The sequence below is a fragment of the Diplotaxodon limnothrissa genome, linkage group LG15 (assembly GCF_057381915.1).
Source record: "Diplotaxodon limnothrissa isolate DT_005_m linkage group LG15, D_limnothrissa_male_GT1.1, whole genome shotgun sequence".
NCBI lineage: Eukaryota > Metazoa > Chordata > Actinopteri > Cichliformes > Cichlidae > Diplotaxodon > Diplotaxodon limnothrissa.
In genome coordinates this window covers 26628196-26655276 of record NC_140610.1, presented here as the reverse complement: position 1 = coordinate 26655276, position 27081 = coordinate 26628196, and the positions used below count along the sequence as shown (strand labels likewise).

The window sequence follows — 27081 nt, the reverse complement described above, 5'->3', positions numbered from 1 at the left end:
CGCCAACCTGAAGGAAGCCTATGATGAAACTTAGATGTGTAATTTTACTGGTATTTAATTTTCATGACTAGACTGGGAGGGGTCCACCTGAAAAGGTGGCAAAATTATTTAGCCTGATGACATTTGGGAGATAAAAGTCCTCATGTAACTTTCAAGTAACAATTTCTCTATGTACACACTGTGTATATGTGTTCTCTTGGAACCCATTGATTAGTCTTATGGATTAGCGTTTAGAGGTAACGGCCATTTTTGAGGCTTCCTGTTCAGCCTGTTTAATCGTAAACTCAATAGTTTAGGGGACACATTCATTTATTATTATCTTTGTTAGGTTTTGCACAGGAATCAAACATGAAAGCAGATGAAGCCTTACCAGAAGAGGAGGGGCTGGTTGCAGCGGAGGCGGTGGTACTGATGATAGAGGTTAGAGGCATGCGAGTGGAGAGAATGCTGGGAGATGGAGTGATGGTAGAGAGGACTGATGATGACAAATCAAAGGATAAGGCAGGACGAGAGGATGACACATGCAAAAACAAAGTGGTTTTAATGCTAGCGTGAGCGTGTGCTTTTTCCCAAAGCCCAGTTTGAGTGCAAATGTTCCAGAAGGTCTAAAACTCTCACATGCACATATTACAAACAGATATATATAATGTAAGCAGCACATATCGGTGCTTCATTAAAATTCCATTAAGAATGAAAAGTTCTTATTATCCTAATCAAACACAGAGAGCTGCTTTTTCATAAATTCCTGGGAAAGTTCATTTAGAGCTACAACTTTTCAGTTGGAAAAAGGACGACAGAAAGGTTAATTGACTAATGAAAAGTTTGATGAACTCCGTCTTCAAACGCAGCATTAGATAATTTACTCGTCTGTCAAGCGGACGGGTTCATCAGAGCTGAATTAGTTGAGTATTCTCACAGGTAGTTAATGAATAAGAGAATGACCAAACTGATCTTAGAGGGGCAAAATAGCTTCAAGCTACTTTTCATGGCTTCCTGGAAGGTCAAATATGGCAGAGCTAAAAAGGTTTGAGATTTTTATGAGGGAAATCTCTCTGAAAACCATTAAGAATAACGGCTTTGTGGTGATGAACTATAACTGAGTTCCATAAAAAAGGTCTTTCTTTGTGGATGTTGGATGAACCCTAAAAAGTTTATCCTAAATTAGAGTTAGATGAAACAGAAGAAAAAAGGGGAAGCCTCTACAGAAAAGGTATTTGACTGAAAAATCCAGAAGCTTAAAACCAACCAAAAATGTTTAATAATCATTTAAAAAAAAGATGGAAGGAAGAAGGGAAAGTAGGGGGAGGAACCGCGAGGTGATGATAAAGCAAAAGCACTGAGGGGAACAAAAATGGCACAGAGAAGTGGAGAAGGTGAAGATGGAAAGGAAGGACAGAGGCTGCATGAAGAGGAGGGTTGCTTACCGTGGGTGTTGGCATTAGTAGTGTAGATGGTGTTAGTGGAGTCAGTGGATGAGGTGGCAGGAGAGGAAACAGCTGGTGGTAGTGACAATGTGATGGGATGAGAGAGAAACAGATGCAAAGGATGATAAATGGATGTGATGAGGAATGAACATCTTAAATGTACACAGTAGGGGTATTGGATCTGGGCTTCTCAAGTGTTCTCAGCATCGTTAATAAAGAATGCAAATTATTCAACAGTTATGTAGTCATAATGATAAAAGCTCTCTTTTTTTAATCAAAGCTGACTGTGTGGGTCTGTGTACCGCTTACAACATAATCACACTAACCAGCAGCAACCAACCAATAAGTGATGTGGATTTAACAGCTGAGACTGTGGCTGCTGTCAAAACTTACCACACAGTCCGGTTTTTTATTTTTATTTTGTCCCGAGCTTCCTCTCCTGCCATCGTCAAGCTGACATACACAGCTCAGTCTCCAGAGTTTCTCCAAGCTCTTGTTGACCAAAGGGTTTAAAGCCATGAGACGGTTTACACAGATTAAGTTTGATTATGTCATGTGGAAAGGCTTGAGTCTAAGCATGGTCACAGATGAGGTTTTGAAACAATGAATTCTGTACCATCAAAGGGATTTCAGAGGTGGACTGAAACAAGAGGTGATAAAGTCTACTCATGAAAAGAAGTTTGTGCTTCAGAGTTAAAGTGAAGTCAAATGTGTTTGGGAAAAAAAAGACAATGCTGCTCACTCACTTGTGGTTCCATTTAACTTCTTCCACCTACATCTCCCGAACAGAAGTCAGAGTTATGTTTTTCAGGACAGCTACACCTGAATTAGCTTCACCCACTGAAGCACACCCACTCAGGCCTTCTTCACTCCTCAGACCACCACCCTAACTTTCTAACAGCTCTACTCTTCAGCTGACCATTTATTCTTTGTTCCATCGAGCTTACGAGTTATTATATTATCACCCTTTCTAATGGCTTGTTGAGCTGTCTGTGCTCTTAATTTCTATCCTGCAACACAAACTGTAGTTTAATTGGCTTCACTTCCATGCTCTCATGGCGCAATCGCACAAAAACTGACCTTTAGAAATACAGTATGTCCCTCTGAGGCTTCCATAGTTCTGGACAGTGTGAGAACTGACATTTCACATTGGGTCAATTGGGTCACATTACTAGTTGGCCCACAGCTACTGTTCTGACCAGAGCTCACTGGTAAGTCTTGGATCATGTGACCTCTTTGAGCAAAAGAAACTGGTGGAGGTCCATTTTCCTCGAGGGCCACAATCTGTGCAGGGACAGCATTCCAGTTTTAATGGCTATGGCAGCAGCTGAACGGCACCCTGGGGGATATAGCTTTAAAAATGTTATTTTGTTTCTTCGGGTATGATCTACTTTGGAATTAGAAAATGTAATTAACCGAGCATTCCTGGATAGATTCTTGGCAGATCCACGTAGACTGGTGAGAGTAGGTGACATGGGCCAAATGCCCATTTTTATTCTTTCCTCCTTTATCAGCCACTTGAACTTATGAAGGTTGATTAAATGAATAAAGCAGAGTGAAGCATCTGTCTCCATTTCAAGAATGTCCTCATTTGAATGAATCTGACTGAGATTCCATTCCCTTTTGCTTTCTTTTCTTGTCCAGGCTCATTAATGTCACATATGAAGCCCAAAACCATAAATCAAAGGGTTTTGCAATCTGCACGACTTTCTCTTTTCTCATAGGTTTGCTTTAAATAAGAAAACTGACCCAAAATTCATCTTCTTTTTGTGTATTCACCAAATCTTCAGTGTAAATGTTGGAAATTTTAATTTGTAACTGTTTTCTTCATGTCCCAACTAACAGTTATGCACCAGTCAGTAACAGAAGGACCTAACAGCAAACACAGATGTGATGATCAGGAGGTCACTGAGGGTTTTCTGGCAGAAAAGCTTTAGGAAGTACAATAAACCCTGGACAAAGGAGTCAAGCACAGGCGTTTGACCCGGGAGAACGAGGTTTGTATCGCAAAAACTGTCAAAGTCAATGACAGCGTGAAGAAGTTCATAAGGTTTATTGCAGGTTTAGGTAAGGACAAGCTGTGCTCTTCAAATTATGCAGCGTTGGCTTCCAAATTCCAAAACTCTGACATCACCAGAATGTGACCGGCCTGCAGTATCATTAAATGCGGTTCTCTAGAAACACCACAAACAAAGTTGTTGATCACAATTATATTGATCTTCTCACCTCTTGCCAGATTCATCCTTGAACAAACTAGCATCTCTTCACTGTTCAGAGCAGTTTGACAGCACTGGGAATGCTTAAAGGCTAGAATATGTTCAGGGCTTTGGGGAAAGCCAAGGATCTCGATCCAAACCTGAGCCTGCTTTCATTTAGAAAGTTTTTCTTAACAGGATGTTCAAAATTCAATTAAGCGTCTTTCTCTTATGAGCACATTCCCAAAAAACCTGACCCTTAGACACTTCTTCACAAGGTGGAAAGCAAAGCTTGACAGAAAAAACCATCATAGTGTGAAGCTGAATAAGAAGTGTAGGCACCGATGCACTTGGTTTACCTTTATAAAAAGTTCATGTGGTCACTGAGGAAAACTTTTATATAGATGTCAAGGCTGTACAATGCCTTCTGTACTTGAACAGTTCAAAGTGTATACACTGCCAGGTTCAGCCCCAGCACTATAGCTCTTGTATATATTCCATTCGCCTTCAAACACTCAAACTGTCACTTTTTCATGGTCAAAACTCTTTTCCCTTCTTACTTCCTCTGAGGTCCTTACAGCCCTTGCATTTTTCACCAAACTGTAACACAGTGTGAAGAGCTGACTAAGAACAGAGACTAATAGATATTTGACAGTTTTGACAGCACTAATGTCAGAGGGAAAAGACATCAATGCAACCAAGGAGATGCGATGCAATGGCACAAACCCCATGTTTAAAGAACCCCATAATTTATTCTTGGTATCTGCCAATCAGCTGTTCTGAGCAAATATTTATCTGAAAAGGTTAATGTTGTGCTAGATTCACTTTTGTGTTCTTCACTTCTGTCTAAGCTCTAATGAACTTTGACTGGTGTGAGTGTGTCTGTCACTGTGATCTGGATTAAGCAACCAGATGTAACAGAAAAGGTAAAGTCAGTGACTCATTAAGACAAAATCTTACAGCTGATTTTGTTGTGAGACCTACGGAGACCTACCTGCAATAGTCTTTTACCATTTTTACTTCATAATAAAAATGTATGAAATTATGCAGACTCTGAAGCAATTTTGTGAAAAGATGTTTTCATTTAAAGGAAGAACTGATCAAAAATGTTTGTTGTCATTTGTGTTGATTTCACTAGCTGGGCCCACGTCCTCATTTTAGGTTTGACAGTGTTTTGGTAGGTAAAAGTGAATGCTTTGACATGAATTGAGCTGCGGTTTGGGGAAGGCCTCGAAGGGGACTGGCAATGGCTCCCGGGCCTGGCAGATCCCCATACACTAAATAGAAATGAAGAAGTTAAAGAATTGAGAACAGGGAGGGAGGGTGGGGCACGTAAACAAGAATGAACAGCTTGCAGAACTGGGGGAGCCTATATACAGTAGATGACAACCGGAAGGAGCGTGTTTGGAAGCGTGGTCCTGCTCCTGAAATTCCGATACATAATCTCCAGTAGTTGGCGTTACCCAACATACTGATGTTATCTGTAACTCCATCAGTTCAAAATTTCTGTTAGAAGAACAGGGTATTTGTCTTTTTGTTTCTGGTTCTTTGGTCCAAGAAGAAGAGTATGCATGACCACAGACAGTAATACATTATCGTTTGATAAACTTCGATTTAACAAACTAATTCAATTTACTTATTAAAGATTCCTGGCAACACTTTTTTCTTTACAATAAAAATGCTCAAATGCTCAGTGCAAGTCTGGCCGTGAACATCACACACAACAAACAACAACAGAGGACGTTCACGGGGGGAAAGCGGTCTTTTCAGCAATTGTGTCAAAGAGTGTGATCGTTTCGTACCTGGGCAGCCCAGCGCAGATGGGTCACAGTTATTATTGAGGGTTGCGTTGCTCACTGGGAAGACGCCTGGGAGGAGAGGAGGAAAGATTTTTAGTCTGATAAACACAATGAAATCTTTACACTGGTTAATGCTTAAAGATTTTTTTATTTTAGAAAAAATAATCGCAAAGTATAAAAATTTTTTTCAAAATAAAGTAAAAGAAATGAAAGAATATATATTATTCATATAATGATGTCATATTTTAAGCTCACATGTCAATCTTTACACCGTTACACTGATCACAGTCTGATGTTAGCATGTTTCTGCGTGACTTATATCGCCAACACCTCCTGTGTGTGTGTGTGTGTGTGTGTGTGTGTGTGTGTGTGTGTGTGTGTGTGTGTGTGTGTGAGAAAGGGTAGAAATCCACAAAAAGCAGGAAAAAAGCTCTCTGAAGATGGTGTCCTGTTTAACAGGTACAAATAAGTCTGGAGTCCGAGACGGTAAATGTGAGATCCTCCAGCACTAAGCTACTTTGCCTGGTTGGTACTTCAGCTCCATACCGCAGATGTAAAATGTACTCTCAGGGTTGGAGTAACTCTGGCTTACTGTGTTTATGCCTGATACCAGTCTGACGCAGCAGACCTGGCTGCATCCGTCCGGCTCAGTTTTGGGTTTTTATACTAACAGTTATGTGATCAAGGTTCAACCCAAGTGCCTGAAGTGCTTATCCATTTCTGGCTTGTAATGAGCTGAAGCCTATCCCAGCATGCATTGGACATGAAGACATGGACACACTGAACAGAGTGCCAGACGAGTAACACAATCTTCTATTTCTCAAAGTGTTTGCTGCTTGTTTAAGAAAGTTTCCCACACCATTTTAATGGCGTGCAGATTTCTAATCAATCGGACTTTGAGGTCTGTGGTGGGTGCAGATTGGTTGCTTGCACAGATCGAGCCCTCAAAGTTATATTTCAGGGACAGTCTGTCTAACCAACTGTGTGCTTACTGCAGCCAAAAATCAAGCGCTCCTTAAGTACTTTGGCCATTTGAAATGTAACCCCGAGCCTGGCTGCAGCCCACACATGCTGCATATTCACAGACCATTCAGCAGAGTGGGTGGACGGGCAGACGGAGAAAGCTGAGACTTTGTTTGAGAGGAATGTGTTCGAGAGATGTCAGCAAATCATCGCAGCATTCAGCCGAGTGAAAAAGCAGGAATTCAGTAATCGTGGATAGCATGTGGATCAAAAGAGGTGAGGAGGGCTGAGGATTGTGCCCAGTCATAATCTACCTCCAGCACTCTCCCTTCGTCCTCTTTTTTAACCTAACACTCTGACTGACTGTCACCTTCTCTTATGTTGCTTCGGTTTTTCAGTGCTGCCCTCGCTTTTACATTTTCTCCCCTTCCTGTTCTTTTCACAACCTCAGCACAACGAATCTCCCATTTTCTACTCCGTGTGCTTCTATTACCTCTTTTCTATTTTCCTCAGTGTACTGTAGCAGACAGATAATCCACGGTCTCTTTTTCACAGTACAGAAGTGAGAGGAAGAAAATGGGGGGAGATGGAGATTGGGCTCTTTAGGAACAGGATACCACAGCCCACTTATTGGTCTGGACTACTTTTGTTGGTTTGGACAAGTTAGCTCCAATGAAAGGAAACTTTACTTCACAGCAGTATTCCTCTAAACCAGCAGTTTTGCCAGTTTGGTGTTTGTCTGAACCAAGTCTGTTACCTCACCCCTTTTCAACACCTTTGGCAGAAACCGGACCGTGAGCCAGAACTTAAAGCCTGACTTCAGTCCTAGACCTCATCAAAGCTCAGGTTTGGGAGTCAGCAGACTAAACAAGTTAGTCTAGGTGCCCATGCATCCAAAAACATCAACCTCCTTTGGGAGGATGTCACACATATCAGTAGATCCTGATCAGATGCCTAAATCCCCTTACAGTAAAATGAAAATGAGCAGTTCTAGTTTGAGCTCCTCACCCTGTCTCCAAGACCAGCCTGATGACCCTAACAGAACCAAATCTCCCACAGACAGCAAAAACCCTGAAAACCTTAAGCTCATGACCCTCTCCAGTCAGGCTTCATGTTCACATGTCCACTGCCTATTTCAAGTATGCGAGTATCAGACAACTTTCGTTCATGAGCTGTACTTTAGCCGTCTCCGTTTTCCAGCTTTGCGTCGTATTGTACTCCGTCTCATTTTGCAGTTGTTCTTATGTGTTATGTGGCTGTGCTGTCTCCAGTGTCTGACTACCAACAACTGAACTGTGGATGTCAAACTCTGCTCATGCCACCCGCCATCTGTTTGGACTGCAAATTTTTGTTCATTCTTTTTTATTAAGATTTTAACTTCTTTCTTCACGGTGTTGGACCACAACAAGAAATCAGAACAGCAAACTCCCATGACGCCCATATGGGTGGCAAATCACGCAGCCACACCTTGCCCCATCCTGACATGATAGGATGGGGCAAGGTCTCACAGTGGCTTCTGTCACGGATTGCCGGGGCAAGCCGTGTGGAATGTAGGAAGGACCCAAAAGGCAGCAGCTCTGGTGCAGGTGAGTGTTTATTAACAGGGGTGGGTAAGTACAAACAGCGGTGGCGACAAAACATGAAACTGGAAACCTAAACTGGGTAAACTAATAAGACAAACCAGAACGAGGCAAAACAAAACAGGAGCACCAGAAGGCCAGAAGACAAAAAGAAAAACAAAACACAAGTCCAAAACCAAAAGAAAAGCACACCAAAGCACAGGAAAACCGAGTCCAAAACAGAAAAGACCAGGGGGCCGGCCAGGGGGCCGACAGCACAGGAGTCCAAAACAGAAGAGTTCAGGGGGCCGGCCGTGCGGAAGGCAACGGCGGCCACTCAGGCGATGGCGGTCCGGGGGCCGGCCGTGCGGAAGGCAACGGCGGCCACTCAGGCGAAGAGGGTCCGGGGGCCGGCCGTGCGGAAGGCAACGGAGGCCACTCAGGCGATGGCGGTCCGGGGGCCGGCCGCGCGGAGGGCAACGGCGGCCACTCAGGCGAAGAGGGTCCGGGGGCCGGCCGTGCGGAAAGCAACGGCGGCCACTCAGGCGATGGCGGTCCGGGGGCCGGCCGCGCGGAAGGCAACGGCGGCCACTCAGGCGATGGTGGCCGGCCAGTAGCCTAGCCAGCGGTCTAGAAAACGGCCGCTTAGCTCCAGACCCAAACGAGGCCGGGCCAGGCGAGGCTGAGGCCACAGCAGGCGGAGATGATGAAGCCGGGCCAGGCGGAGATGATGAAGCCGGGCCAGGCGAGGACGAAGCTGAAGCCGAACCAGGCGAGGACGAAGCTGAAGCTGAACCAGGCGAGGATGAAATTGGACCAGGCGAAGCTGGAGCTGAAGCTGAAGCTAGACCAGGCGAGGATGAAACTGGACCAGGCGAGGCTGGAGCTGAAGCTGAAGCTAGACCAGGCGAGGATGAAACTGGACCAGGCGAGGCTGGAGCTGAAGCTGGGCCAGGCGAAGCACAGGCAGAAGCTGGACCAGGCGAAGCACAGGCAGAAGCTGGGCCAGGCGAAGCACAGGCAGAAGCTGGACCAGGCGAAGCACAGGCAGAAGCTGGACCAGGCGAAGCACAGGCAGAAGCTGGACCAGGCGAGGATGAAGACTCGGATGAAGCTGGACCAGGCGAGGATGAAGGCTCTGAGGCTGGACCAGGCGAGGATGAAGACTCGGATGAAGCTGGACCAGGCGAGGATGAAGGCTCTGAGGCTGGACCAGACGAGGCTGAAGGCTCTGAGGCTGGACCAGACGAGGCTGATGATGAAGCTGCAGCCGGCGAGGAGGATGATGAAGCTGCAGCAGGCGGCTGGACGGGCTCCTCGGGCCCCCCAGCTGATGAGGTAGGAAGCTGGACGGGCTCCTCGGGCCCTCCAGCGGAGACATGAGACGAAAACCGGAGCGGTCCTTCGGACCCTCCAGCGGAGACAGGAGACGAAGGCCGGAGCGGTCCCTCGGACCCTCCAGCGGAGACTAGAGACAAAGGCCGGAGCGGTCCCTCGGACCCTCCAGCAGAAGTCAACACTAAGCCAGCAGTCATGGAGTCTTCTGGCAAACACGAAGGCAACTGGCAATGCACTGAGCACTGGCTCTGCCCAGGCAACGCTGACATGGTGCAGTTCTCAGGTGGCTGCATAGACTTCAGGGGTCCAGAATCAGCTGGGGACTGAGACCTAGCCTCTGGGGAAGCCCTGGAGCGGCAAACTGTGCCAATGGCGGCTGAACCGCGAAAAGCCCCTTGAGGTGATATTAGACTTTCTCCCTGCATGGAGTGAATGAGTGAAACCGGGGATACTGGAGCCGGAGCTACTGGGGCCTGCGCTACAGGCGGCACTGGAGCTACTGGGGCCTGCGCTACAGGCGGCACTGGAGCTACTGGGGCCTGCGCTACAGGCGGCACTGGAAGGGACACGGGTGGCTCTGGGGCCTGCGCTACAGGCGGCACTGGAAGGGACACGGGTGGCTCTGGGGCCTGAACTGAAAGGGACACGGGAGACTGAACTGAAAGGGACACGGGAGACTGAGCTGAAAGGGACACGGGAGACTGAGCTGAAAGGGACACGGGAGACTGAGCTGAGGGGGACACGGGAAACTGAGCTGAGGGGGACACTGGAAACTGAGCTGAGGGGGACACTGGAAACTGAGCTGAGGGTGGCTGCCAGGGAGCTAACTGAGCTGAGGGTGGCTGCCAGGGAGCTAACTGAGCTGAGGGTGGCTGCGAGGGAGCTAACTGAGCTGAGGGTGGCTGCGAGGGAGCTAACTGAGCTGAGGGTGGCTGCGAGGGAGCTAACTGAGCTGAGGGTGGCTGCGAGGGAGCTAACTGAGCTGAGGGTGGCTGCGAGGGAGCTAACTGAACTGAGGGTGGCTGCGAGGGAGCTAACTGAACTGAGGGTAGCTGCGGGGGAGCTAACTGAGCTGGGAGTAGCTGCACAGGCGATACGCAGCTCGCGTTGACATCCGCCACACAAAACACAGCCCCTGAATGAACAGTCACGTTGTCTGGAAAAGACACAGAGTCCTCACTCACCACAGCCGGTAAATTAGAAGTCCGAACGTCCGGCTGTGGGGTGGCGTGTCGGCGGCGCGATCGGCGTTTCCTCCCCGCAGACGGCTCCGACGGGCCGGGCAAGATCACATCCGGCGAGTCGGGCAGCGAGGCAGGAGTGGCTGAGAGAAGGTGAGGTGTGTGCTGGAGAAAAGCCTGCATGGTCGGAGGAAGCGATTTTAGAAGCCATGGCAGGCCGGAAAAGAGCCGTTGTAGCCGGCTTTCGACGGTGCGGCGAAGCTCCTCTGGAGGGTTTTCAAGCCACAGCCCGAGGAGAATCTCCACGTTATATGTAACGTCGTCCTGGAGCTCCTCGGACGGATTTACTGCTGCTGGGTCCATGGTGGCTGGTTCGTACTGTCACGGATTGCCGGGGCAAGCCGTGTGGAATGTAGGAAGGACCCAAAAGAATAGAATAGAATAGAATAGCCTTTATTGTCATTGTACAGAGTACAACGAAATTGGAGTGCCACTCCCTTGGTGCAAGTTTCAATAATAAATATAAATGTAAAATATAAAAAGTACAAAAAAAACAATCGTAAGTACTCAAACAATAGTATGTACAATATATACAGGATAGCAGCATTAATATAATGACAGTATGAATAGCAGCATAATATAATGACAGTGACGGTATGGAATAGGTTCAATTGTTTTTGTGCTTATTTACTACGGTGATAGCTCTGGGAAAGAAGCTATCCCTGAATCTGTTTGTCCTGGTTTTATGTGACCTGTACCGTCGGCCTGACGGTAATAGTTCAAACAGTTGGTTGCTGGGGTGAGAGTGGTCCTTGATGATATTGCCAGCTCTGCTGAGGTACCGAGAGTTTGCAGTGACCTCCAGGCTGGGCAGAGAGCAGCCAGTGATCTTCTGGGCTGTGTTGATGACCCTCTGCAGTACTTTCCTGTCTGCAGCTGAGCACCCTGCATACCATGTTGTTATGCCGTACGTTAGGATGCTCTCTATGGTGGCTCTGTAAAATGTCACCAGCAGCCTCTCCTCCAGGTTGTTCCTCCTGAGCACTCTCAGAAAGTGGAGACGCTGCTGGGCCTTTTTAACCACCGCTGTAGTATTTGCAGTCCAGGAGAGGTCATCAGATATCTGCACGCCCAGAAACCTCATGGAGTGTACCCTCTCCACACAGCTCCCGTGAATGTAAAGTGGGGCCGGGTCTGCTCTGCCCTTCCTGAAGTCCAAGATAAGTTCTTTAGTTTTCGTGGTGTTCAGTTGGAGGTTGTTAACTGAACACCACTCAGTCAGTCTGTTGACCTCATCTCTGTAGTCCGACTCATCCCCCCTTGAGATGAGTCCAACCACTGTGGTGTCATCCGCGAACTTTATGATGGTGTTTGAGAGATGGGTAGGGGAGCAGTCGGATGTGTAGAGCGTAAACAGGAAGGGACTCAAAACACATCCTTGTGGAGACCCGGTGCTGAGTGTGATGGTGCTGGACCGGTGGGGGCCGAGTCTGACAGACTGTGGTCTATTTGTCAGGAAGTCCTTGATCCAGAGGCAGATGGGGGTGGAGAGTCCCAGGTGAGACAGTTTCTGGACCAGGATCTCCGGGATGATATGATTGAATGCTGAGCTGAAGTCCAGAAAGAGCATTCTCACATAGCTTCCTCGGTGCTCCAGGTGACTCAGCGCAGTGTGGAGTGCTATGGTGATGGCGTCCTCGGTGGAACGATTTGTCCTGTAGGCAAATTGGTGGGGGTCCAGAGTGGGAGGCAGACCGGCCCTGATGTGCTGACAGACCAGTCTCTCAAAGCACTTCATCACTACAGGCGTAAGTGCAACAGGCCTGTAGTCATTTGGGCTGGCCACAGCTGTCTTCTTGGCGATGGGGATGATGGTGGAGGTTTTGAGGCAGGGCGGGACGGTGTTTGATGACAAGGAAAGGTTGAATATTTTAGTGAAGACTCCGGTCAGTTCGTCAGCACATGCTCTGAGAACCTTTCCATGTATTCCATCAGGACCTGCCGCCTTCCTGGGATTCACTGACCTTAGAACACACCTCACTTGGTGCTCCCTAAGTGTTAGTGTGCCAGTGCTGGGGGCGGGTGGAAGTGGTGTGGCAGCTGAGGGCTTGGTCGTCTCAAAGCGGGCGAAGAAACGGTTTAGATCCTCAGCCAGTGAGGCATCAGTCCTAGATGTTGCCTGGTTATTGCTTCTGTAGTTGGTAATGTGATTGATCCCCTGCCACATTTTTCTGGGGTCGTTGTCAGCAAAGTGATCTTCAATCCTCCTCCTATAGGCAGCCTTAGCTTTCCTGATGCCTCTACTCAGGTCTGCCCTGGCCGCCCTATACGCAGCCCTGTCCCCTGACTTGAAGGCAGTGTTGCGGCTTTTTAGGAGGGATTGCACTTCGCTATTCATCCAGGGTTTTTGATTTGGAAACACCCTGACCCTTTTGTTGACGGTGACATTGTCAACACAGTTCCTGATGTACGAGAGTACAGTGTCCGTGTACTCCTGGAGGTTGTGGCTGGAGAATAAATCCCATACAGTTGTTGAGAAGCAGTCCTGCAGTTGAGAAAGGGCTCCTTCAGGCCAGGTTTTTATTGTCTTTGTCTGGGGCTTTGTTTTTCTCAGCAGGGGGGTGTAGGTGGGGGTGAGGGACATGCAGAGGTGGTCAGATCCAGCCAGGTGGGGGAGGGGTGTCGCTCTGAAAGCATGCCTGATGTTTGAATAGACATGGTCCAAAGTGTGTTCTCCTCTCGTAGCAAAGTCCACGAACTGGACAAATTTAGGAAGCACAGTCTTTAGGCACGCTTTGTTAAAGTCGCCGGCGACAATAAAAACCCCATCGGGGTGGGCAAGCTGTTGTTTGTTTATGGTGTTGAGCAAGAGGCTGAGAGCCGTGCTAACGTTAGCATCCGGCGGTATATAAACAGCTATCACAATAACTACTGTAAACTCCCTCGGGATGTAAAAAGGTCTGCACGAGACTGCCAGAACCTCCAAATCAGGAGAACAGTGTGTGTGAATGATCTTGCTGTTACAACACCACTCGTTATGCACGTAAACACATAGCCCCCCTCCTCTGCTTTTACCTGAGTTGCTGTTTCTGTCATGCCGGTGTAGCGTGCGGCCTGCTAACTCGACTGCAGCGTCGGGAATCAGCGGGTGAAGCCACGTCTCCGTAATAAGAATAATGCTGCAGTTACGTGCAAAGCTTGTGTTGGCTATCTGTAGCTCCAATTCGTCAAGTTTGTGGGTGATGGATCTGGCGTTCGATAGGAAAAGGCTCGGAAGTGCTGGCCGGTGTGGATGTTTGCGTAGCCTAGCGTCTGAGCCCGACCGGCATCCCCTCTTCTGCTTTCTTTCCCTCCGTCGCCTTCTACGCTTGCTGGGCGGGCAGACCATCCACGGTGACCCTGGCGGTCTCGCTATCTCCACCAGGATGTTGTGTGTTCGCTGATAGTCGCCAGAAACAGACAAACTATATTTAAAACCTAGATCAATTAGGTTCTGGCGACTGTAAGAGATGGCGGCGTTGCAAACATTCAAAAATATCCACATTAAAAGTAAAAACGAGCACCAAACTGGAGAGCTAAGAGCCGCTGCACCCGTGCGCGCCGCCATCTGCCATCTTGCCGCCATCACAAAAGGCAGCAGCTCTGGTGCAGGTGAGTGTTTATTAACAGGGGTGGGTAAGTACAAACAGCGGTGGCGACAAAACATGAAACTGGAAACCTAAACTGGGTAAACTAATAAGACAAACCAGAACGAGGATGCAGGGAGGTCCGGAGAAATACATATGGGAAGACGCAGGGAGACCAAGGGGAAACAACACAGACGAACCAGCAATTACTAAGACAGAAAATACAACTTAAATACACTCAGAGAACACAGGGAGATTACACACAGGTGGGAAACACAGCTGGGAGTGATTAACATAACGAGACTAGGGAGGCAAACTGAAAACACTCACATAAGACGCAGACCTTCACAATAAAACAGGAACACACGGGCAGAACAGAGTAAACACTAAACAAAGGAAGAACAGAACCAAAATCGAAGAGAAAACACAAAATGCTGGGTCAAAAGGACCCAGGATCATGACAGCTTCACCCGTAAAACCCTAGTGATGGCAATGACCCACGCCTTTTATCACACCTCGGTTCGTTATTTGATAATAGTGTGCCAACCACCACATGCGTTCTGTTTAGAACTTAAGCGTCATGGATCAAAGGTGGAACATCTTCACAAAAGTCCAACAACTTTCTTTTTCCATCACGTGAATCTAAGAGAGAAGATAAAATCCTGGCTCCTCTGAGGTGTGCAAATGTTCTTCAGCACTAACTGTGCTGACAGTGATCGTGTCCATATCCTATATTTTATTTTGACTTTTGCCTCTTGTTCTGTTTTCTGATTCTCCTCTTGTCTCTGTGCAGGATGTTGTGATTGGAGATTAAAAGCAGCATCGTGCTGATAAGCAGGTATGCCGAGCCCGTTAACAGCACAAAGTGTTGGGCCAGAAAGAGTGGAGGCAGATGAAGAAAGTTGTCACTGGTAATGAGCTTTAATTTAACTTGCTAGACAACTAAATTGCTTTGCCATTATTGTCAAAATATATGACAGGAAAAAGCACGAAGAGATTCACAGTTATTTTTTCAGCGACGCTTAATCAATTGTCCACATGAAGCATATCTGAATTTGAGACAAACAAAAACACAAGCGATCTGTTCTCATAGCAGCTCAAAATGCAAATTTCCTTTCGTTGTCAGCAAAGGCGCTTATGTTCGCCCCGTATGGCTTCATCAGGGCGTCGCCGTGCTGACAGTAGCTCATGAACTGTAATTAATATGATGACTCGGCACAGGACAGCGCACCATAACTCACCGTGATAAGTGGAAAACATGTTTATACTCGAGAGCTGTTTGTCCATATTTATGGGCGCCAGATGCGGTTAAAGTAATATTGTGCAGCATTTTCATATAAACCAGCAGTTGACACTTGTAATAACACTGTGGCATGTTAACCAATATTCAGCTCGTTGAAGCTTTTCCATGTGAGTGCCTGGCTGGATTTTACTTGGGAAAAAAAACCCATGTTCCTCTCTGAGCTGGCAAAGATGAACCGAGATTTAAATTCTCTCTCTGCGGTCTGGCAGGATGGCAGATGACTTCAAGGCATCCTGTAGAACAGCTCTCATATGAAGCCGTGTTTTGTTTCTGAATATTTCCCCAATGAATACACATAGCTTTGCTTTTGCCTGTTCACAGGAACCATCCACACTGCACTTCTAAATTAATGTGCATTATTTTCAGGCCATAAAACATACGGTCCACTGTGTCAAATTAAAAGAAAACCACTCCGTGAATAAGTCCTTGTAGCAACACGATTAGCAGCTTGTAGGTGTCTGCCCCCCCCCCGGCATCAATAGGAGATGAAAGGCAAGCTGACGTGCAAACACACACACATGCACATGCATGTACAATATAAACTGTATGAGCACATAGCCTCCATCACCACTGGCCTCATTAACAGACCAGAGAGCCACATAAACCTGGTTTGGCCAGCGGCTCTCTGCTAGGCTCATAAAAAAGGAAAGAGCCTTTTCAGGTAAACAAAATCAACAGCACTTTTCTCCGGGGAGACATAAACGAGTGTGAAGTGTACTTGGAACAAAAGCGTCCCCGCAGACATCATTAGTACAAAATATTTAGTTTTAGTTTAACAGTCACCATTTTTATGCTTCAAAGGACAAATCATCCAGTTTTTGTTTCATTATAAAGTTTTTAGATAGATGGATGGATGGATAGATAGGTAGATAGATAGGTAGATAGGTAGGTAGATAGGTAGATAGATATCAGACATACATTTCTCCCACTTGATACACAGACTTTGTTTTTTTTCTGTCACTTGTTACTAGGATTTCTTGGATTTCTAGGATTGCAGCCTGGATTTAAAGGTTAGCTTTGGTATTTCCACTGCATCCTCCAAGTCTGCATTCTGGGTCCACCTTATCCATTTCTACACATGACAGAGATATCTTGTAGAAGTCGCTTAAGGTATGAAGTAGAGATGGTGATGGCAGTTTATTGCCTTTGAGTATATTTCTTCATTGCTATTGTCACTGACAGTACAGCTAAAAAGTAGAAAAGAAAAGAAACACGGGAAAAACGCAGGTAAAAAAAAGGCAAAGCCAAAGATGACATCATCAAATGGTGATGAAAACCACACAAAATCAAAGTCCACTGAAGCTCTGGCAGGTAAATCCAGCACTCTGTGTCCACCAGCACTGGCCACATACTAAAGGCTATATGAACCCTCCTCCTAAAGTGGAAGAAAACATGCTACAACACAAAAATATAATTCAGGGTGAACTGTTCATCTGAATAGGATGGGCACCAACAAACTGTACCCTCAGAAGTGAGCACACAGTCAGTGAAAACATCATTACAGAGGACCGTTTAGTTTTAGCAGCGTGTCTAAAGAACTGTTCGTTTTCTTACAGCTCAGCAAAGATGGTTGAGACTTTTTTTTCTTAATACCTTTAGCTCGTTAGCCAAACGTGCAAATATTAGCATGAAGCCTGCGTGTTTAAGAGCTCTGCGACCTTCAGATGGGACCTCACATGTCTGCTCTGATCCTTTCCTGTGCATCTCCATCGGGCTCAGACTAAAACACAACAGTTCGCTCAGTTAATCCTTAAACTGTGGCTGCTGATCAGAAACACTAACACTCCAATGCTCAGTGACTCTCAGTGTTCCCTCTCTGGACAGTGTGCACGGCCAGCATTACTGCACGCTGTCCTCTGTTACACAAAGACGTTTTGAGACCTGTTTGAAGGACTAATTTCATTTCCCCAACATACTGGACCAAGTATGAGAGTATGATGTAAATCTAACTGCTTCATTCCACTTCATGGAATGAACTTTTTCTTTCCAAGCACATACAAAGCGCTTTTTAACTATATAATAAATTAAATGAAGAACACGGAGGTGGGGGGTCAACGGGCGGCCAGGGCCACTTTCACTTCTAAGAACTCATTTTAAATGATTATTTATTTAAATAATAAAACACAGCTTTGTGTGGAACTGTGTCTCTCTGGGAGTTCACAAACAGTTTTTAGTGTATACACCTAATTATTATTTATTAATTATCAATAAGCTTTATCAATACAGAACAATCAATTATTCCTGACTCGCCTCAAAAATGTCTAATTCAATGACAATTAAAGATCACATAACTGAAATTCCTGAACATTAATTAAACTTAATAATAGTAAAGACATTAACAGAGAGGTCACTGCAAACAGCTGGATCACCACCAAATAAGGACAGATGATTTAAAATCTGGAGCTCAATAATTATTCAGTTTTTAAGCAAAAATTTAAAATATTTGCTTGTTTTGTCCAAAAATCTAAAGACGCATCACATTTTTCTTCAATGAATGACAGCGAATGAAATTAAAAAGATTCCAGGGCTTTTTCAGACTTTTCCAAACCTTCCCACTGCTGTTACTGCTTCTGTGTAAATGGCATTTATGTGTATCTGAATCCATTCGCACAAGCTGTGACCTGCATTTGAACCTCTGCTACACAAACCTGTGAATGAGTGTGACATCAAATCATTTCTAATCTCCGAGCAGCAGACATCTGCGAATGACTCCCAACACATTTTATTCTCCAGACTAATCCTCTGTTTGTGTTTCCTCCTGCTGCAATTATCCAGTTTCCCTGCAGGGACCAATTAAGTTCATGTCATGTTTATTTATTACTAATTCTGCTGCGATTGCTGCTGAGCAAAATGCGGAAGGCCAGCTGCAGCAAATGTGATCATCTAGGGATACGAGCAAAAGTTACTTTCATTATGAGTTGATATGATACGATTACTGATGTTTAATTTATAATATGTGAAAGAAGAGACTTTAATGGTGTTTTAATCCTGGGAACCTGTGGATACTGATGATGAAATGAAAAAAAGTGTTTAGTTTATCTAACAATGCATTTCTGTATCGCTGGATGATTCGGCTGCAGGGTTATGACAGTATTTAATGCACAGAGAAGAGATGCGTGTTGCATCTGTACAGTATATGGATGCGGATTGCTTTAATACAGGCCAAAAAAACATCCTGGTAAAGTCAAGGCTTCAAAGTGCATCCGGAAATTGATGGAAGATGCCACAGAGCATAATCTACAGCTTTCATACACAGCTGATAATCTGAACCTATAATAATCTGAGAATAACATATACAGAACCTTTAAATAACTGCTGCTGGGGAAGATCTTTTGTTTTGTGATTATGTTTTGCTGATTTTTCTACATTAAAGAAACATGAATCCAAAGGCTACCGTATTAGAATGATAAAAGGAGACCGTTACATATCCCAGTTCATGCATTAGCACAAGCCAACACACACATAAACTCACACTCACACAGGTGCACACAAGGTGTTAGCAGCACTCACCACTAGCTGGCGCAGTAGTTGTTAAGTGAATACAATGAGGGTAGCAAACTGTGAAGAGAGGGACAGGTTAGTGGGCATGAGTTCCAAAACAATACAGGCAAGAATCATTGGAGAGATCTGTAAATGCAAATGTGAGGTTGACACACTTAATAAACAAAAGACAGAAAGTAAGTCATCAGTCACTCAGGCAGCGTTTAATCTTCAGCACATCAGTCAAACCAGCGTAGGTGGTCTGAAGCTCCAGGAATTAGGCAGATCCCTCAAAATCAAAAGTGCGTGTCTGCAGATGTGTGGAGGTTACCCGAAATGGAAATGCCTGCAGTCTTAAACACTTGTTGTTGATGTCGCTCTGAAGCTTGTTGTGCACTGTGTGCTGCACCATGTCAAAGCTGTAACATGAAAAACCTCACTCATGTCTCGGTCTATAAAGTCTCTGTATGTGTGGATCTCACAGATAAAGTTTCAGGTACAGCTAAAGTGAATGCCCCCACCCCCCGGAAAAGATAATGTCAGCTTCTTACTGTAAGCGCAGGACAATATGGAAGGTTAGTGCAGAATCATGCATTTCTGAAAAACCACCACAAGTCTCAGAGGTAAACAGGCATGCGCACACACACACACACACACACACACACACACACACACACACACACACACACACACACACACACACACACACACACACACACACAGAAGGCTCTTTCTTCAGTGGGTACAGTGTTGGCTGGAATTTCACTAAAACCGCTGTGGCTAACCTCCTGTGGCTATACGCTCGTTTACAAAGCTTTAACTAGGAGGTACTGCACTGTCGGTGCGCGCACACGCGCGCACACACACAAACACAAATGTACACGCAGGTTTGTACCAGTGGGTGTGTGTATGTGTGCAAAACATGTTAATAAAAACAGTGAGAAATCTTTAATAACTGAGTCATTTAAATGTACATGCCTCCATTCGGAGCGGTACAGTAGCACACATCTGTGTCTGTGTGTTTCACCAGCCAAGTGGGTTTGTGGACCAGAGCAGGAATCACAGCGATTTCTGATCAGCAGCCAAACAGGTTGCTGGAGCTGATTAAGTCACCAGGCGCAGCTAAAATCTACCAGAATTTGGCTGAAGTCTGGTTCTAATTTTCCACGCTGATAGCAAACAGACTGAAGTGCTGACTGAAGAGTACCTGGAGGTGTGTGTGTGTGGGAGAGACATGCGACTTCTTGGTGCCACAGTAAATGGGAAGAAAAATGTTTTCATGGCAACGTTTAGTGTGCACACTCAGCAAATATGATGTGTTAGAACGTCTCTCGGCTCTTCCTGACTCCTCTGTGTGGACCGCTGGTTCCAGCTAAAGAACAGAGTTTGAGTTTTTTAGTTTCTTCTTCGTGTTTCAGCTTTTCCACATTTGCTCAGTCTAATGTTGTAAATCAAAGAAACGTGTCAGCGTGGCTTCTCGATTTAACCGCCTTTTTTCTGTGTGTTGTGGCAGGCTGTGGGTAATGTAATGCTGACAATGATTCAGACCTCTGGGTCGGACGCCACCGCGGTGACGCAGCCCGGTTGACTTGAAACACAATGCTTCCTAGTGTGAAACACGAGGTGTGAGCAGAAGCTTACGGGAACGCTCGATGCAAATGAAAAGCCTCATTTAAATGTGCCTGCTTTTAGCGCCGCTGCTATTCTTAGAGTCCCTCTGTGATGGCTGCGGGATCTCTCTAAAAGTGTCAAACTGGTCATCATTCAACTTCGGTTTTATTTTTCGGGAAGTGGGCAACGATGCAGCGAATCTGCCAAGCGGTTTAGATCGTGACTGAAGATGGCGATGTGTCGGTGCAGCCAAAAATCTCCTTCACAGTAAGAGTGCTGTGTGCGCAGATACCTCAGGGGTCTCATTCATCGCAGAACAGCCAATAAATGATTTAAAAACATGGCGATCGTGCTCCTGCTCTCACTCATTGCTGTGGGGCTCAGAATGTTCCGATCCTGGCATTGATCCGTCATTAAAAATTTTGATCGTGTTCGAGGTCTGTTTAGATGGCGAAGTGTCAGACTGGACTACCAGGGAGTGATCTAAGATTAGCAGCTGGATGTGCAGAGAAACAAACTTTCTGATCGGTGCTCATGCAGTAAAAAAGTCGAATAAAAAAGTTCTCTCCTTTTTGCACATTTCCATCCAGTGACCCAGTTCAGGCCTCCTGGCAGGTCAGTGTGACACCCCTGACCTGCAACACACGTGGCTCTATCACAGCCCATGCAGCACACCCTCCTGTTCCCGCCATCGTGCTTGTTTAATCACATTTTGATTTCTTTCCTGTACTCACTGCAGCTGAGCGAGGTGTTCGTCTGGGCCAGAGAGGCCGGGATGGTCCAGTAGCTGTTGTCCCAGTCGATGACATTCCCCACGTGGTCACACTTTAATGCGCTGAGCTCCTGAATGGACATGGCGTAATTCCACAGCCGCAGGTTGTAGATGTTCCCATCGAAGCTCTGCTGCTGACCTGAACAAATCCCAGAAAAACAGCACTGAGCATTGCAGAAATGTATTAATTTATTTTCCTCTAAGATCACAATAATAATTCTACATCCTCAAAGTATGCAGTTACATCAATGTCTGCTTAGGTAGAAGCGGGTTAGTAATGAGCTCAGCACCATAGAGCAGGGCTTGAGACTTTCCCGCTTACTAACAGAAGTGACTGCATCACTTATCAAACCAAGGTTACTGTATGTGACAGCACAGGGCGCCATGAAATGTCACGCAGAGAATCAGCATTCCAGGTTTTTTTTTTTTTTTGCTTTAATATTCTGTCTACGAGTGTCTTTCATCCATTTTATCCTTTAATGCACACAGTTTCACATCTCATAATCCCGCAGATCCCCAAACCTGTGATTACCGGGTGGTGAAGTTTCTCTGCAGAATGTCTTTAAAGTGGTTTGACACTTTACGTGCACGTCTAACAAAATGCATCAAAAACATACAACTCGTATTGGAGCTTACTTCCTATCCGGAATTCTCCCCCAGCCTGCACGGAGTGTCCGGTGGAGCTGGAGCAGGTCTTGGCCAAGTAGTTCCCATTGAAGTAAACAGCCACACGTCCATTTGATGATGTCCAGAGGACACAGAAGGACTTCATGGAGTTAGTGAAGTCAGATGGTAAGATGATGTTGTCTATTGGACAGACCACTCCATCAACCACCATCTTCATCCCCGTTCCATCGGAACCAAGACTCAGCAACATGGCGCTGCTGTCTTTGGAGTAAGTGAAGATCCATTCTTTCTGTTCAGGGAACAAGAACAATAGCTAACACAAACTTGCTCTGGTGGGATGAATAACACACATGTGCGTATAAATTAAATAATTTAAAGCCCCTAAATGGGTCTATTTTCTTATGATTTGACTTACTTAAGACTGAAGCTGTAAAAAAAAGTTAATGAAATAAAGAAATAAATGACCAGATGGAGTTTAGTCAAATCAAAAAGTGACGTTTATCCAGACCTGTTTCAGGCTGGTGCGCTCCACCTCGAAGCATATGGTCAGCTGACTCAGCGCAGGGATGGAAACAGAATTGGCGACCTTGGTGATCTGCCCGACACCGCTGCTCATCTTGATCTTCTGGTTCCTCAGGGCCACAGCAACTAAAACGCAGAGGACATCGAGAAGAAGGAAGGACGAGAAGTAAAGACAAAAGACGAGAAAAGTAAAAAGGAGGAAAGAAACAGGAAAAAAGCAAGCAACAGCAAAAGGAAACAAGGTGAAAGAGCAAAAAGAATAAAAGAAAATTCAGGAAAAATTCAAGATTCAGGATAAAAAAGGAAAAAAGACAGAAATGAAATAAAAGACAAAATTCCAGAACAAAAGCACCAAAGAATGAAAGAGAGTAAAAATAACAAAAATAGAAAGTAGGAGAAGCAAAAAATGTAAAGAGATAAAAAAAAAAAAAAGAAATCCAGAAATTCAATCGAGGAAAGAAAGAAATGTTTAAAAAAAAAAAAAAAAAAAAAAGGACAAAAACGGGAGTGAAAACTCAGAATCACAGAAGGGAAAATTACCGAGTCTTTGATTGGTTTTTCAGTTTAAACAGGTCAAATCAAAACTCGATTTCACCCAACAAAGCTAATTATTATTGTTCAGATGTGATTTGGTGATAATATTTGCTTCATGTGCCGAACTTTTTAAATGAAAGTTTGACTGAAAAAAGCAAAGCGGTGATGATGAGTCTGAGTTCGACTCTCAGAAAACAGACGTTTTATCCACAAGCAGCTCCTAACCAGGACCTCAGCCTTTCTCAAGCGTCACGTCAAACGACGTTTCTCAGCAGGAGAGCGGCTCTGGCTGGAGCTGTCATCTCTCACTGCTCACTGGAAAAGCGCTCAAATATACACAGCAAACATGCAGGAAGGCAGGTACACACGGTGCATCAACACACTGCAACAGCGTTGGGTCAGTCGGTGACACATCGGACTGTCTGTGACGTCTGAGACGCTTCGGTCTCTTGACTGCACGATAACCTAAAAACATGCACCTTCAGTCAGACTGTGCATGAACTCATACAGCTAAAGTCAAGAGGCTGGCCTCCAGCGAGGAGACAATGTAGTTTCCAAGTCCAATTCAGCCTCTCATACAAACCAGGAAATTGATTGACTGATTATACTTTTTATCACTGATGAAACAACTGGTGTGGAAACACTTCCCTCTGTTTTTAGATGATAGATGATAAATGTTTCTGATTTAGGAACAGCTTTGTTGTCATGGTGTTAAGCTGGAGCTAGGAGCTGTACACAGGCATTGATGGCAGGTGTCTTAACGTGTTGGTGAATGAAGAGCAGGGAGTGCAATGACACTGGACACCTGGTACTAAACAACAAAGCCTTTCCACTCTCCAGTCCAATGTCCAACATTTCCTGGGCCAACAAACTGCCCTGAAATCCATGCTAAGCTAACGCTATATGTTATCTGCACCTGTTGGTTCATTCAGAGACCATAAGGCCTCTTCACATGATTTAAGGCTTTATGCCAGGGGTGTCAAACTCATTTTACAGCAAACTTTGACCTTAAGTGGGCCAGTTATGTGTTTAATTGATTTCGTTCTTTGCTGTGACAAAGAAAGAAATCTGTCAGCGCAACTCTTTGGACTTAAACTGTAAGAAATAAATATGTAAAATTGCAGAAAAAGTTCTGCTAGCCCATTTTCGATACTGTCCATTAGATTTTAACTTAAGTCTTAAAAAATAGATTTTTATGGTAGAAAGTGAAAAGCAGAAACCTTTGTTTTTCACTGAGGTTTTATTAGAGACAAAGCTACGTGTTTTGTTATTTGGCAGAATTTGTGAAAGTTGAAATTTCTTCGGAATTGAACAGCAGAAATGAGGTTGCAACATCAGAATCTGTGAGACGTCAGCACTGATGGTGTGTCCACGTATACGCCATCAGGTGAACGCGCCATACTTTGTGTTTACATCTTTTTGCAGAGTCTGTTTACCTGTTCTTTCATCGTTTGCTGTTTCAGCTGTTTGGTGGTCGTTAAAATGGTTTTTTGAGCTTTCAGCTGAGATTCTGACGTTCCCGTGGATACCACACACGTCTATGTTTAAATAACAGATCTCTGTACATCACATTAAACCAGATGTTCTCCCTCTCGTCTCCGGTAACGGGGCATTGGGGTTCAGCAGGTTAATTGTTTATCGTACTGTAAATTACTTTGTGCAGTACGAACAGCCATAAGGGAGTTTTTTTTTATGTATCATTCCTATCAAATTAAAGTCCCGCCCCCGTCCGCATGGATTCTCAGCAGGGCTATCAATAACTGACATATGAAATTATCTCATGGGCTGGATATAATTGTATGGCGGATGTGGCCAGCGGGCCGTACATTTGACACCCCTGCTGGTTTTTACCAGTTTGAAACTTTGCAGTATGCTGCACACATACACCCTCCATCTGTGAGTACATAAACACTGGCTGGTTGTTGGACTGCTAATGGTCGGCTGCAAAGATTTCACATGTCAGCAAACCAAAGTGGGTTCACACCTGCGTGAGAAAAACCTCCTGGACCAAATTCTCCTTGATTAAACACTGTGTGTTACATGTGACAATGGTGCTTTTGGTCAGAGTTTAGTGAGCAGAGCATTTGTAATCCTCATGCTGTAACATCGGCCCTTTGATGTAACCAAATGAGCCGTCCTTGTCACCAAACCCATCCTCAAACTCTTATTGTTTAATGCCTGACTTAAGACACAGCTGAAGATCAGGACCCTGTTGGCGGCTTTCACCTACCATGTTGGAAGCTAACTCTGAAGCCTTTCTTCTGCACACTGAAGTCGGAGGTAAAAGACAGCACCATCTGGTTCCCCGTTGAGTTTAGCGTCAGCCCGTTGGCCGTCAGACCACAGAACACAACTTCAGCGCTGCCTGTATTCACCTTCACCCAGTCATAGATGCATCCCGGCGCCTCCTCCAGTTCAAAGTCCAGGAAGGACAGCTGGATAATGAAGCCGGTGGGGGCCTGCATGATCCACCTACAGTTGTACGAATTGGGGTATCTCTGGGGATAGCACGGTGATGTGATTTCTCCCTGGGCCTCCGTTAGCACCAGGTTACAGTTTGTGGAGGCGCAGCCCAGTACTGGGGGTGATAAATTCATGAGTGTTCACACTGTGACAACCTTCAATGAGGCAGCAACATAACGGAGACAGGACGCTTAGTAAACAAGGACATGGGGATAAGAATGAGACAAAGAGTACAGGACTACAGGGCCATAAGATGTGAAACAGACAGGGAACAGACATATTTCATACAATCTTTAGAAGTCAATAGGCAAAGTAGTTCTCACGGACAAACGCAGCCCAGTCAGCCAGTCAGGGATCAAGAAAGGTTTTCAAGAAGGACTCAGAAGACAAACCCAGTATGTTTTATTGCTGTTTACAGGACAATAAGATAAGATGCAAGAAGAGTAGTTCAGGAGTAATCTTGGAGCAATTGCACTTCAGTTATGAGCCAGAACAACTCGTGCAGTTAATCCAGAGTGTAATCAAACTAGCAGACTGACACCACAACCAGTCTCTTGCAAGTTTACATTGAAAACACACAAGCATGCACATGCAAAGTGAGTGAGTCACCCTTGTTTCAAGAAGCAGTCAAATTCTTAAGTTTTAAACAAAAATGTGAAAATCTTGGCAGAAAATAAAAAAACAAGAGCAGCTGTGTTCAGTTCTCTGAGATCCAAAGAAAACCACTTTCATTTAAAGGTACCGATACATGCTGCACTTCGGCCGGCTGAGATTCCATATTTAAGTTAATATAAAGTCATATTTCACATTTTCACATCCCGGTAACGGGGCCACGTATAGCCCTATCCACCTCCAACCGTAAAATGTTGGCTGTTAATGAAGCTTGATATAAAATTTTCTACACATGAAACATGTTGGCCTTCATCGCCCTTAACAACAGCTGGAAACAAAAACGTTTCCTGAGGAAAAAAAAAAATAACAGACAAGAGCTGAAATGGAAAGTGGAAAGAATGGTTTGCTTCTCTCGCTCGGGGCAACAATGGCCTCCGTTGATCTCAGGCTCGGCCTTTGCGGCAGCCAAAACCACAGCCAACGTCAGAAACGCCAGCATGCACGTGCACGCGTCTCAGAGCCCTCGTTCCAATAAGAAAAGCTTGGCGGTGTAACATTTCTCACAGTCGTCTTATTTCATATTCATATGTTTTACTGCAGAAACTGACAGCTCCGCGCCTCGCTCATGGGAACAGAAGCAGATGAGGTGAAGCTCACGCATCGTTCTGGTAAATGTTATTAACCAAGTGCAGCAGACTTCAAATTACGAGCGGCTAAAACAATCGTGGCATGTTGCCAGATCCTGAAACGCTTTCAGGCTTCTATAGCGCTGCTTAAATCAAAAATAAGGAGACAGCTGCTCAAACAGCTAAATCATGGCCGTTAATCCTTTGAGCCACCAGGACGAGTCATAACATGAAAAAGGAGTCATTTAAATGCATTTAAATAAGCAAATAAGCCACACATTTACCTCCTTTCACAAATATTTGTACGTATGAGTGACCTGAGGAAGGGGTCAGTGTTTCTCTGCTAATGGAACATCCTCGACATGATGCTTCTTCACAGATTCCCAAAAACACACATAAGGAGTCTTTGCAGTGCTGTGTTACTGTTACTCAATCAGAGTAGGTGT

At 45.3% G+C, this 27081-nt stretch overlaps 1 protein-coding gene across 1 annotated transcript in view; it reads right to left on the bottom strand.

Annotated features, from left to right (window-relative positions):
- adgrg6 (adhesion G protein-coupled receptor G6) overlaps positions 1–27081 on the bottom strand; it is a 96319-nt gene that overhangs the window by 36694 nt on the left and 32544 nt on the right. Inside the window, exons 3-8 of the mRNA XM_085373299.1 lie at positions 25165–25512; positions 22387–22526; positions 21888–22167; positions 21214–21390; positions 5422–5487; positions 1425–1496 (exon numbers count right to left, since the gene is read on the bottom strand). Coding sequence (XP_085229425.1) covers positions 1425–1496; positions 5422–5487; positions 21214–21390; positions 21888–22167; positions 22387–22526; positions 25165–25512 — 1083 coding nt within the window. The remainder of the gene's footprint in view (positions 1–1424; positions 1497–5421; positions 5488–21213; positions 21391–21887; positions 22168–22386; positions 22527–25164; positions 25513–27081) is intronic.